The 14,381-nt window shown below is 43.2% G+C and overlaps 2 protein-coding genes across 2 annotated transcripts in view; one reads left to right on the top strand and one right to left on the bottom strand.

Annotated features, from left to right (window-relative positions):
* Nucleotides 1-14,381, top strand: part of LOC308102195 (netrin receptor UNC5D-like) — a gene marked incomplete at both ends in the record, with an annotated part of 127,332 nt that overhangs the window by 45,242 nt on the left and 67,709 nt on the right. The gene's annotated exons all lie outside the window — the stretch shown is intronic.
* The window catches only part of LOC308101211 (uncharacterized protein), a 44,152-nt gene that overhangs the window by 3,234 nt on the left and 26,537 nt on the right, over nucleotides 1-14,381 (bottom strand). Inside the window, exon 4 of the mRNA XM_080450595.1 lies at nucleotides 6,340-6,635. Within this exon, the coding sequence (XP_080306721.1) occupies nucleotides 6,340-6,635 (296 nt within the window). The remainder of the gene's footprint in view (nucleotides 1-6,339; nucleotides 6,636-14,381) is intronic.

The following is a 14,381-nucleotide window of genomic DNA, read 5'->3' as shown; positions in this document are numbered from 1 at the left end:
CAAAATGCATTGATTTAGCCTATGGAATGTCGGTGCGTCTTTTTTAATTTTTTTAAAACCGGTGCTGCACTGAACATACAGACTCTGTGCGGCATCCAACATACAGGCATCCAACATACATGCGGCATCCAACATACAGAGCGCACTGCTCTGCTGCGCTGAACATACTCGCAGCAGAGCAGCACCGGTTTAAAAAAAAGAAAAAAGACGCACCGACATTCCATAGGCTAAATCAATGCATTTTGTGATCGCATCGCACAGAGGCTGCTCTACACACTCACACAGACACAAGCACGCAGAGATTTAGCTATTTTCACCCAAACCGCGGTTAACTGCGGCAACCGCGGCTAAAACCGCGATCCACGCATCTCTACTGTATATACAGTAGAATTGTTAAGACAAACTCACTGTCACTCACGACAACTGGCCAATAAAAAAAAGGTTCTATTCATAACGTATAGTCGTCTCACGTCTTTCCACAAAATAATAGAAAAGGATCAATAATGGGATCAATAAAAGCTCGGCTCAATAAGCAGGATCGATAAGGTGCTCATTATTAATAAAAATGAATGAGCTCCATACCTAGGGATGAGTAGGCGATATACTGACCTACCCGCGATTTATCAGACCATTCATTGGGCGTAATCATGAGCTACTGACCTACTCGGAGGCAGAGCAGTCCCCACAACATGATTCTGTGCCTATCGGTACATAACTCCAACGGCGCTGAGTATGCTCAAGCGAACGAGTTGCTTGAGCATAGTTGCCGTCCCGAACGTCACAACGTTCGGGACGGCAACTCGCTCGCTTTAGCTCGCTCGGTGGTCCCTCACTTGGTTCCAGTTCGCTTGAGACTGCGCGCCTCCGCCATGGTCCGAAACCAAAACCAAAACCGAAACTGAACTTTTTTAAGTCATCTCCGTCGGTAGGTCATTATGTCTTGATAACACCCAATGAATAGTCTGATAAATCACGGGTAGGTCAGTATGTCGCCTACTTCGCCCATTCAATGGTCTGATAAAAGGTGATAATGTCCCATTCAATGGCTAGCATCCGAATGGGGTGGTTAAATTGCATCTGAACTCAATCATCCTGGTTATTAAATCATGACATCTGAACTCAATCATCCTATTAAATCATGCCATCTGAACTTAATCATCCTGGTTATTAAATCAGGACATCTGAACTCAGTCATCCTGGTTATTAAATCAGGACATCTGAACTCAATCATCCTGGTTATTAAATCATTACATCTGAACTCAATCATCCTGGTTACTAAATCTTTACATCTGAACTCAATCATCCTGGTTATGAAATAGTTACATCTGAACTCAATCATCCTGGTTATGAAATCATTTAAATAGTTACATCTGTATGAATGTGTATTTTTCCTTACCTCAATCTGACAATACTTCGCTGCGAGCTATTATTTGTCAAAATTATTGCCACAGCCCATATAGAACCACAGACAGCAATTATTTTATCCGTTTTAACACTGAAACTATGTGTCAGATTATTAGGCCTACTATTACTAATAATTTAATTTTAATAATATTAAAAAAACACACATATATATATATATATATATATATATACATGTCATGTTATGTTATGTTATGTTATATATCTCTGCTGTTCGGCCGGAACCAGCTAAATCCAAAATGGTAATTGTTCAGGAAATGAAAAACAAAATATCAATTTTTCAGAAAATGAAGAAAACCTTATATTTTTAAAACAAAGCAATACTGCCTCATCAAACTTGGTATTGTGACTTTATATATTATCAGATACTTGCATGTGTCATTATATTATCACCACTTTACCCAATGCAAGTGGAGTTAGGAGGTTTTGTCCATCATTGATAAGAACAGCTGGCAATGGATCTCAAAGCTCACAACACATCACAACACATTGTGAGCTTGGAGATCAGCTATTTATGGTGAGCGCCATCCTCATATACTATAGATCAAGCTGAATTCTGTACTTAAACAACTTTTATTTTAACATGCATTGTAAACAACCATGGATCTAACTGTTACCACTGTTGTTCTTCTACAGTTGATTGCAACAAACAATTCTGCCTCAATACTCAATCATGTATTTAACAAAAGCGATCATGGCACACCAACAATAAATAAATGGCATATAAATACAAAATACATTCATGAAAAATAGAATCTGTCAAATCTGTAGCCTACTGCACTAACAATAACAACCACAGTTGAATTTACCTATCATATACCTATCAACATTTTATTATCACACTGTTGTGTGTTGTGTGTTGCGTGTGTGTGGTGGGTGTTTCTTAGTGCTTTAGATTGTCATAAAAGCTGTGAAAGTCTTTTGGCATGATCTCCTTGAGCTCTTGGAGATGTTTGAAACAAACTCCTGCACACACTCATTCTCTGTCCATTAACATTTAAAAAGAAAACACGAGCAGATGACCTTTGTGAAGACACCCTTCTCCTCTTTACTGGGGTGACATCTATCAAACCTTCCACATACATTCTCTTCTCTTCCCAGTTTATGTTCTCCCAAAAGCATTGACAAATCTTCTCCCTGTCTGCCTCATACAGAGCAGAGCTTCTCGAGAGCCTGAGAGGAGGGGGGAGTTGTTTGTTTTTGACGGACAGTTTGAGGGTCCAATGGAGTTAGGAGTTTTCGTCAGAGGCACTTTTTAATACTTTTCATATGTTATTACAAAATAAATAAAAATTACACAGATGTAGCGTTCAATAGCGTTGATTTATGAAAAAAAATAAAAAATGAAAATGGAGTTAGCTGGTCCCGGCTGGACACTGACGATATGTTAGTTGTTACTAACATAAAGCAAAAAATATCTGCAACTCAGTTTTATACAATATAGCCTATGTAGTGGGGGTCCCTGCTTGACCTCTCTCTCTCTCAGCTAAATGGTCCTTGACCTGAAAAACGTTGAAGACCCTGGCCTGTATTATTATATTATTATGAATATAATCCAGGATTATGCCATTTTTAGCCTGTGGTAAAGTGCATTAATCTGTGGGACTATTTGCCTCTATTGAGATGAATGAGAGAGTCCAGGCATTACTTCTACTTTGTTACTTTATTTAAAGAGAGTAAAGAGTTAACATCACATGGCAGCTTCAGCAGGACAAGAGACAGAGTTCAACTCAGAATAGATATTTATACCCAGTGTGTGAGCACATGCATGCTGTTTTCTATAGGCTTGTGCACGAGGTGTGTGTGTTGAGATCCAGATGTCTAAACAGTGTGTATCCTAGGTGTGTGTGTGTGTGTGGGCATGCAAGGATGTGCTTCAATGTGCACGTATGTGTGTGCCTTACAAGTACTGAGACTGTGTGTGTGTGTGTTGTGTGTGTGTGTGTGTGTGTGTGTGTGTGTGTGTGTGTGTGTGTGTGTGTGTGTGTGTGTGTGTGTGTGTGTGTGTGTGTGTGTGTGTGTGTGTGTGTGTGTGTGTGTGTAAATGTGTGTGTGTGCTAAATTAAGTTTGGGTGGGTGTGTGTGAGTCCATTGTACATCAGTTAGGTAAGACAATATAGTTGTCAGCTAAGGTCAGAAGACCCATGGGAACTGGACATCTGGACACCCTAAGGAATGCCTTTTATTTCTGCAACTAATCTAGAATCTCTACTTACTCAGCTAGAATCAGTTATAAGGTTGACCACAGTAGGCCTTCATTAGTAATGTGCATGGTTACATTGTAGAGTGAGTGCATTACAATATGGGTACTGGTATATTAGTGTATACTAGTATATGATATTATGTATGGATACATGTATGTAAGTACAAAGACTATGTGCTGTTTAGATCAATGTTGCATCATTGACCATCAGAGCTTCCTGTGCATGTGTTCAGTGGGGGATGGGTTTTCGAGGCCTGTTCTTTGTGTGGTTCAAACCAGGCCCTGTGAGTCCTTAATGTGTGTTCATCTTAGGTATTTCTGGAACTATGCTATTTTAATATACCACAAGCCATAATGTTTTAAAAACATAGCAGACCTACAAGCTCACAATGAGTCGCATCCACGACGCGTTGTGAGTTTGTATGTCTGCTGTTTTAGGCACGGGACACTGTCGTGCTGCAAAGTATAAATTAGGCTCTAGCCCCGAGTGAACAGCAGCAGGAGCAGAGAGAGAAAAGCTGCATCAACAGTGAAAAGTTGAGAAACAGTGAAAAATACTTTATTTTAAACACAAGTAGGACCCAGCAACGTTGTTGTTGTAGTTAATACAGCGCAGAAGCTTTCTTTAATTACAAAATAATCTCAATCAATTGCATCGGAGAGAGAGAGAGAGAGAGAGAGAGAGTGTGTGTGTGTGTGTGTGTGTGTGTGTGTGTGTGTGTGTGTGTGTGTGTGTGTGTGTGTGTGTGTGTGTGTGTGTGTGCGCGCGTGTGCGTGCACGTGCACGTGCACGTGCACGTGCGTGTGTGTCTATTCCTCCATTCTACTTACTCATCACACAGAGACACAGAGCCTTTAATCCAGAACCCAGGATAGAGTGGTTCAGTGAATGTGTTCTGAAAGGTGTGAAGGAGTGTCAGTGTGTTAGAGGACACTGTGTAGAAGGACAGAGTTCCAGCAGGCCAGTCTAGATACACTGCTACTCTTTAGACACTGTCCTCACTGTCCTCACTGTCCTCATTGTCCTCACTGTCGTCCCTCAACCCCTCTATCGCTAATGCCTCCTCTAACGCCTCCTTTCTTGAATACTCTGCCTGCCTGTCCTCACTGTCCTCACTGTCCTCACTGTCCTCACTGTCCTCACTGTCCTCCCTGTCCTCCCTCTCCCTGTCCAACCTCTTCTGCTTGTCATCACCGTCCTCACTGTCTTCCCGGTCCTCCAACTCCCTGTCATCACTGTCCTCACTGTCCTCCGTCTCCCTCTGCCAGTACCCAGTACACAGAACCTGTGGCTGTCCATCAAACCTGTTAGGATGATCGCGCACTGATGACGCGGGGGAGAGCATACGCCCCCAGCGCCCACAGCGTCCCCGGCGGAAATCAAACCCAGGACCTATTGTCTTTGTCCCCGCCCACTCAACCTGTGAGGTCATTACGGAGCGACAGGTTGCAGCTAGAGGTCAGCTCATGTTGTGTAGCGTTGTGATTGTGTGCACGCACTTAACACTAAATCAATCAAAAGGCTTCAAAAAGCAGCACACAATTGGGGAAATCCTTATGAAACCCTCTGCTATAATTAGGAGCTGGATGCAGTGCCCCTGTCTGATAACACCATTGGCAGGTGCATCACACATGGCACAGGGCATAAAGTGTCAACTGACTGACAGAGTGAAGAAATCGAAATATGCTTTGCAGGTAGATGAATAACCCTTGTATTAGTGGCTCACAAAACAAGTAAAAAAAAGTTTACACACTGCATTATTCACTGAGAGGCTCTTGCAAGAAAAACGCTCAACCCAGAGCTTAAAAGTATTCTTGACACTGCGACGGAAATCACGTCCACTCAACACCAGGCGTTTTTCAACTCTCTGCAACAAACTAGACTGGGAGCATGAGGGCCTGCTGTTCCATACTGATGTTGAGATGGCTGTCCAGGGGAAATGTTCTCACCCGCCTGTATGAGCTGCTTATTTCTGATGGACAAAGCACCAGAGCTGGCTGAGCACCTGCCTGAACCTGAATGGGTATTAAGGCTGGTGTATTTACCTTGCATATTTGATAAACTGAAGGGACTTAATCTGACCTTGCAAGGTGACAACACTAGCATCCTGTCCATGAATGATAAAATCCATGCATTCACAAGGAAAGTCGAACACTGGATTGACAGCTGCACCAGAACAATATGACTGGGTACTGTAAACTTGATTGATTGAATTCTGATTGAATCTGTTACCAAGATTATTTACAGCACGAGTACACTCAAAAGTTATGCTAATTATAATACAATTTACACAATATGTTGTTTCAATTGGGGTTCGTTGTACTTAATGGTTAATAAAGTAAATACATTACTTATATACTGTAAATAATATGGTTGTTATCTGTGTTCTTTTTGTTTTGTTTGTGTCATTATGCCGATGTGTTGAATAGCCCTAGGCTTAATAAATGAGTACATGTGCGCACGAATGCCCACCAAACATGTATGTTTGTGTGCATAAATTACCTCCGGGGTTAGTGGGGGTCGCGAGTCAATGGCAGCATTATTGTGGGGGTAGGGGGCTATTTGGGAACCCAGAAGGAAAAAGGAGGGGACCAAGGATAGAGTACTGGGGGTCCGCGGTCAGAAAGACAGACAGACAGACAGACAGACAGACAGACAGACAGACAGACAGACAGACAGACAGACAGACAGACAGACTTGTGTCCAGTCTTACTTTGTCCTCTTGTGGTTTGACTGGGTGTCTTCAGTCCAGGTGTGGTTTTTCTGTGTGTCTTCAGTCCAGGTGTGGTTTGACTGGGTGTCTTCAGTCCAGGTGTGATTCTGGATCTCTTTCCACACTGGGGACAGCCATTGTGTCCTGTTGGAGCAGACTGGTCCCGGTATGAGGTGATGCACTGTCTGCAGAACCAGTGTCCACAGCTGGTAGAGACTGGATCTATCAGAACCTCCCCACACACTGAACTCCTGGACGCCTGCTCAGTCACAACACAACAACTCCTCTTCCTCTCTCTGTGGAGATGATGAACATTTATTATGAGTGTATTTTAGACTTATAACTCTAGACAGATATTACATAGATAGGACATGCAAACATGCAGTCAGTCTGTATAGTGCAGCGTCACCACTGAACAACACATTGTGATTTGCAGACAATTGGACTCGAGTCATAGTGACTCGACTCGAGTCTGACTCGAGTCGCATATTTGACGACTTGCGACTCGACTCGGACTTTGAAGGTAAAGACTTGCAACTCGACTCGGACTTGGAAGGTAAAAGACCAACGAGACTTGAGACTCGACTCGGACTTGCTAGCCAATGACTCCCGACTCGACTCGACTTGAGACAAGATGACTCTAATGACTCGTTTAGTTTTTTCCCCTATGAATGATCTGTGTGTGAAATGCGCTCTTTCTTTATACAAACCCATGCTCACTCTACCGCAAATGCCTCTCTCTCTTTATACAACCCCATGCTCACTCTACCGCAAATGTGCTCTCTCTCTTTATATAAACCCATGCTCACTCTACCGCAAATGCGCTATCTCTCTTTATACAACCCCATGCTCACTCTACCGCAAATGTGCTCTCTCTCTTTATATAAACCCATGCTCACTCTACCGCAAATGCGCTATCTCTCTTTATACAAACCCATGCTCACTCTACCACAAACGCCACCACCACTCCCAGCGGGGTCATTTTGATTCTATGACGGCTGCCGTCTAGTTATCATCAGTGCCAGTGTTGTGAGGAAAAACAAGCAACCAGGTCTAGGAAAACCAGCCCAAAAGAAGCGAGTCAAGCGACTATGGGCCACATGAGCACTCTAACATATACATCAGCTATTTGAAAATAGCAGATCTACAAGCTCACAACGCCTCCCGATGCAACTAGTCGTTCGTGTTTTGTTTATGACCCCAGCCACCCCAACAACAACAGTAGCACCAGCCAGCGAGATATACGTACTTGTAAACATGAAAGTCACTCACCACTGTCGAATTTACTTTATCCATGGTAACAGCAATAAAGTCTTAGTCCGTTTTTTGGTGCGCAATGTGGTATCTGAAAACCACAGACTTAAAGGTTTCTATTGCTTTTGTAGTTGCCAACAACGCCATATTGCAGATAAGTTTGTTGTCCCAGAGATGAGAATGAGTGGTTGTAGAATGAATGGAGTCATCACTAGTCAGTGAGGTATCTTTGCATCCGATTTATTGCATAAGTACAAAACAGTACAAAACAGCTTCCATGGACCCTGAGGTCTTCTCAGCAGCCTGCCGGCTACTGAGTGTCACACACACACTACAAGCTTACATGTCATATTCTTTATAGCAGTGGTCACATTTTGAATAAGTGGGTGGGGGTCAGCCTCCAAAAGTTAGACCCCCCCAGACAAACAATAGATCACCCTCTGAGTTCCCTGATTCGATTTGCACCTGTATGAAGCAGGAAAGGGGATGGAGACAGATGCATAGACCTCTGTCTCCCAGCTAAACAACAAAGAGAATGTTAATTGTAACCCCCAACCAGCTCAGACCAAAAGGCACCTCTGAATACACTCTTGTGTCTGACTGTAGGTACTTGTAGAGTGAATATATGACCTAGATTTGTGAAGTTAAATAATGCTAGGATGTTATGTTATTAAATATACTACAATACCCCCCATGAGAGACATGAAACGTCTCTCACAAACACGTATATTTCAAAAGAACCACAAAGAACCGCCCCCCATGAAAAGCGACCGGAACACCAACCAGGAAAAAAATAAAACATTCAGGAAGACCAAAACAGCAAACAACATCATACAGAACAATGCACATACAAAAACCAGGATTACATAGTACAGCGACACGGTGAACTACATCAAATAGACAGAAAACCCATCCCAACGCCAGCACTCTTGTACACTGTCATGAACTGGCTCACATCATGACAAAAAGGGAGACGACACACAGGATTAAACTTAACGTTCTTTTATTTATAGCTAAAAAAGGTGCATAAAGTATGAGATGTGAATAATCAGTGATATCAGTAGTGTAAAAGGTGTATGGATGTATGAGCATGTATGAGCATGTATTGTATGTGCGGATGCAAAAGCAACTGAAACCAAACCAAACAAATCCAAGCACTGCTGCCTGTGTGGGAGAGAGAGAGAGAATGATCTCAGCCAGCCTGCTTTTATACCCAAGGGAATGATTGGGACCAGGTGTGTCTCATTCCCAGGACACACCCCAGCAGGCTGGCCCTCTCCTCCTACACAGGGATAGAGAATACCATTAGAATCACAGCCACCACTACACACATATTAGGATGGGTCATCACACCCCCCCCCATAAGACAGGAGACCAACCAGGTACTCCGTAACATTTAATTCAACTTTACAGTTCTCCTCAATCATACTAATACCTGACCCATCCATCCAACCACCCACTCACCCCCTCAGTCACCTGTAGAAACAGTATTAAGAGTGATAAGTGACAGTGTAATTAGATGGATACTGGCACAAAAATATAGGTTAACTGTATTTGGCAGTTTTACATTTTCAACAGCACAGCCTTATCTGACCAAATAACTTTACCTTGACTTCAGAATATCAGTAAAAGGTACCACAACAGCACAACCTACTTGGTCTACGGCAATCTTCCATGCGTGGTAAAGGGAACGACTCAGGTTTTGTAACACTGTTGACTTTTAAGTCTGTGTAAGGTCGAAAAGTGGGCTTTTTAACCAAAAGACACACAGAGTCCCAACTGCAATTTGAAGGTTCTGCCAAATTGGTATCTAGCATGTACCTAACCTCCTTATCCAGTTGAGCTCGTGTTTCATCTCCAATATCAATATCGTGCTCTATCAGATGTGTCTGCGATGGTGTGTTTGAAAATAGCAAAGCACAGCTATTAACCATAGAAACCAACTCCTTCCTTTTTGTCTCCTCCAAATTTCCAAGTACTTTGGGTAAAGCTTTTAGTGCCTCAGAGCTGTTTACCCGTACTTGTAACACATTCTCATCTGCCGGCCAATCTCCCCCTCCATTAACCTCCCCCGCCGAAGAACCGCCCACCGTGCCTGTGCACAATGAAGGCTCAACGTAAGGGACGTCACCGGAGCTTTGGGACGCCGACACACGAGAACCGTATGGTTTCACCAGATTCACATGACACAGCCTAGACTTTCCTTTAGGCCACACTTTATCCCCTGCCAAATCATTACCAAGGATTATGTCAACCCCTTCTACTGGTAACTCAGGACGCACTCCTACCACCACCTCCCCACTAACCAACCCACAGACTATGGTCATTCTATGGAGGGGTACGGGAATGATCTGCATACCCATACCTCGCATTAAAATGCAATCGCCCGTCTCTGAAACTGAGGACAATGGAATTACACCCTGACGGATAAACGTATGTAATGCACCTGTATCTCTCAAGATGTTAACTCTAACTGCCTTTTTACCAGGCAGTGCTACATAACCCTCTGAAAGAAATGCTGAATACTCAGCCTTAGAGTCACACCCAGTGGGACACCTGATGTCCGAAACACCTTCCGTTTTAACAATTAGCTGCGGTGAGGGAATTTGTGCAGCCAAAGCGGCCGGTTTGATTGGTGCCCCACTTAACATCTTCTCTCTAGCTTTGAGAGCAAAACACTCCTTTTTCCAATGCCCACTTTGATGGCAAAAATGACAATTAGGGTCATCCTGTTTCCCTGAACTATGTTCAACTTTGGAAAAACTTGAATCCCCCTGCCCCCCAAACCGTTTTTCCGTACGCACTGGACCACCGGTCTGATGCGTGTAGTCACCACCAACTACCTTTTTGTGTGTTAAACAGTATTCATCCGCCAAGATGGCTGCTTCTTGGGGTGTTTTAACTTTTCTCTCAGTTATATAGGTAGCGATATTAGCGGGTACACAGTTTTTTAATTGTTCCAGCGTTAGCAAATCACAAAGCTCTTTGAAACTTTTAACCTCTGACGCTACACACCATCGGTTAAACTGGACCAACATCTCTCTCACAAATTCCACATACGTTTGATCTTCATTTCTCCTCCAATTCCTAAAACGTTGTCGATAAGCTTCTGGTACCAATTCAAATGCCCGCAACACTGTACTTTTAACCACTTCATATTTTTGACTGTCTGTTACTGTTAAAGAAGCATAGGCCTCCTGGGCCTTACCTGTGAGAACACATTGGAGTAGTAGAGTGCGCTCACTATCAGACCAGCCCCTGGCGTCTGCCACACGCTCAAACAGGGAAAAGAACAAATCCGGATCACTCTCTGCAAACTTGGGAAGTAATTTCAAGTTAGACCCAACATTAAATTGCTTCGTTTCATGAACACTCAATTTGAATTTCTCCTGCTCCAATTCCAACTTTAGCAATTCAGTCTTTTGTTTCATCCTTTCAATTTCTTTCTCGTGTTCAAGTTTAATTTCAAGCAATTCCTTTTGCTGTTCAAAGCTTAACTGCATAGAAGAAAATGAAAACGTTTTACCAACTTCTACCTCATCGTCCGATAGGACCTCCTCCTCTGGTAACACGGCCTGTGACACCAAGCTGTCCATCAGAAATATCTTGACCCTATACTTTAACCGCTTGTCACGGATCTCAATTTTGTAGTGTTCTGCTATTTTTAACAGTTGCTCTTTTGTGCATTTATCCAGTACATCCACAGAGGGAGCCTGAATAAACTCCTCGACCAAACTCATTTTGTCCTTAAAAAAAAACTAAACATGCAAAGGTTTCAACCAAAAAGTGGAAAAATACCCCGGAGCCCAACTCCCCTATCTAACCTGCCTACCACAAACTGACTCACTCGCTCAACCCTAGTCTTCAGTGGCCCTCCCGAGTCCCCCATTCCGACAAGGCATCTCAGTGGTACCACCCCATCCCATCTTTTGTGGAACACAGTCTAAACCTTAAAAAAAAAACAGTGATTCCCATATGGAGAACCACTGTTGAAATCTACCGGGAGTTGGAACCCCAAAGACTAAACCACTCACAAAATCCAAAAACCTGCACGTAAAAAAAAAAAAAATGTTCCTACTGCTCTCTCCCCCCCAACCAAAATACAAAACCTATGTGTCTCTCCCAAAACAATTTTCAAACTAAGAACAAAAGCGAACAAGCAAAGCCTAAGTTTACCAAATGAATTGTGTGATATCAAACATAAGTTGTATATTATCACTAATTTAGGCTAAAAAGTGACGAGCCCCCATCTTGTCATGAACTGGCTCACATCATGACAAAAAGGGAGACGACACACAGGATTAAACTTAACGTTCTTTTATTTATAGCTAAAAAAGGTGCATAAAGTATGAGATGTGAATAATCAGTGATATCAGTAGTGTAAAAGGTGTATGGATGTATGAGCATGTATGAGCATGTATTGTATGTGCGGATGCAAAAGCAACTGAAACCAAACCAAACAAATCCAAGCACTGCTGCCTGTGTGGGAGAGAGAGAGAGAATGATCTCAGCCAGCCTGCTTTTATACCCAAGGGAATGATTGGGACCAGGTGTGTCTCATTCCCAGGACACACCCCAGCAGGCTGGCCCTCTCCTCCTACACAGGGATAGAGAATACCATATTAGAATCACAGCCACCACTACACACATATTAGGATGGGTCATCACATACACTCTGTACCCTGTGCCCAGCCCAGCAGCCTTGGGACAGTCAATCCTATTAGGTATTCCCCAATTCCAATTAGCGTGCAGGATCCTCCTGTTAACCTTCAAACTCTGGGAAAAATGTTATACACAATGTGAAGTAGCAATATGTAAGGTGACTTATTATCTCCAAAATCACACCCCCGCAAAATAGGCACTTGAGCCCCAAAGTCGCGTGATTGTGTCCGATGGAGCTGCATTCTTATTGTAAGATCACTTAGTATCCCCCAACCATTAAAATAGGCCCGTTCAGCCCCCAAGTTACATGATTGTGGATAATGGAATTGTTATTGTAAGGTGACTTAAACTTTCAGCGCATCAATCTCTTACATCAATCTCAGCCGCCGACTCAACGAAAATAAAAAAATCCACATTTAATCCCAGAGACCAGAAAGTGTAAAAACACCCTCACAGCACTTCTCCATGGCAGCCATCGCTCCACAGGTTAAATCACCCATATCACAAAAATGTAACCCCAGGTCCCACATGCGCAGCGCTCCGCTCGATAATGTCACTCTCGCAGTCCCCCCAATGTCATCTTCTCACCCCAGCCGTGTTGCCCAGTCAACAGATAGCTGTATTTTCACAACAGAGCGCTCCACGGGCGATCGCAGGCGACAAGTTGTGCATCCAGACGAGTTGTACAGCCATCCTAGACCTAGTCATGACGTCCCCTCCTTGTAGATCCTCGAAAAGTTGTCGTCATGTCGTGCCGATGTCCATGATCACCTACACAGTGGACCCCCCACGTCTTAGGAAGAGAACGTGATCCGTACACCCACCGCAAGGCAAAAACTCAGACATCACCGCCCGCCGCCGCATGTCCTTCCGACGCCTGGCTCAGTATCCCTGGAGACTTGCGCCCCCAAAAAAACAAACCAACGCGACTGCCGACTTTGACGCCATAATGTGGTATCTGAAAACCACAGACTTAAAGGTTTCTATTGCTTTTGTAGTTGCCAACAACGCCATATTGCAGATAAGTTTGTTGTCCCAGAGATGAGAATGAGTGGTTGTAGAATGAATGGAGTCATCACTAGTCAGTGAGGTATCTTTGCATCCGATTTATTGCATAAGTACAAAACAGTACAAAACAGCTTCCATGGACCCTGAGGTCTTCTCAGCAGCCTGCCGGCTACTGAGTGTCACACACACACTACAAGCTTACATGTCATATTCTTTATAGCAGTGGTCACATTTTGAATAAGTGGGTGGGGGTCAGCCTCCAAAAGTTAGACCCCCCCAGACAAACAATAGATCACCCTCTGAGTTCCCTGATTCGATTTGCACCTGTATGAAGCAGGAAAGGGGATGGAGACAGATGCATAGACCTCTGTCTCCCAGCTAAACAACAAAGAGAATGTTAATTGTAACCCCCAACCAGCTCAGACCAAAAGGCACCTCTGAATACACTCTTGTGTCTGACTGTAGGTACTTGTAGAGTGAATATATGACCTAGATTTGTGAAGTTAAATAATGCTAGGATGTTATGTTATTAAATATTCTGAAGTATATTCCTGGTCGAGAGAGTGGCTGTATTCAGTCTCCTGGAGAAGGGTTCAATAATGGAGGATCCGGTTCAAGGTTTTCAGTTAGGTATCATCTTTATTCCACCCAACAGGCAGACTGCCGGGTTTAAGGTCTGATTCAGCAGCGCCCAGTCATTACATACAAACACACTAATTATACTGTCCCAAATCTGGCTCACATGGGAGGGTCAAAGAGTTAAGTCCCGCCCTTACTCCCTTTGTCAGCCAATCTCAACACAATACATGATACTGGGGAGTCGTGGCCGAACCCCCACAGACATCCTGATTTGCATGTCTTTACAGTGTACAAATTTGTCTTATGTCCAATTATCAAACTTTACTTTTGCACAAAACCTTGTTTAGTAATCCTTGTTCAACATCTCTTAAGCTTTATATTAAGACCACACACATTATACATTCACCTTGTATGAGTGATTTAGACAGAAAGAGATGATTAAATAGCTTGACCTTATTCCTTAGATTCAAGAAGAGAAGTTACGTACAGTTAGCTGGTTTCTCCTCCAACCACTTTTCACCAAGGTTCATTCTTGTGTA

This window comes from Gymnoscopelus braueri (assembly GCF_963280865.1).
Source record: "Gymnoscopelus braueri genome assembly, chromosome: 15".
NCBI classification, from domain to species: Eukaryota; Metazoa; Chordata; class Actinopteri; order Myctophiformes; family Myctophidae; genus Gymnoscopelus; species Gymnoscopelus braueri.
This window is presented reverse-complemented; position numbering and strand designations above follow the sequence as displayed.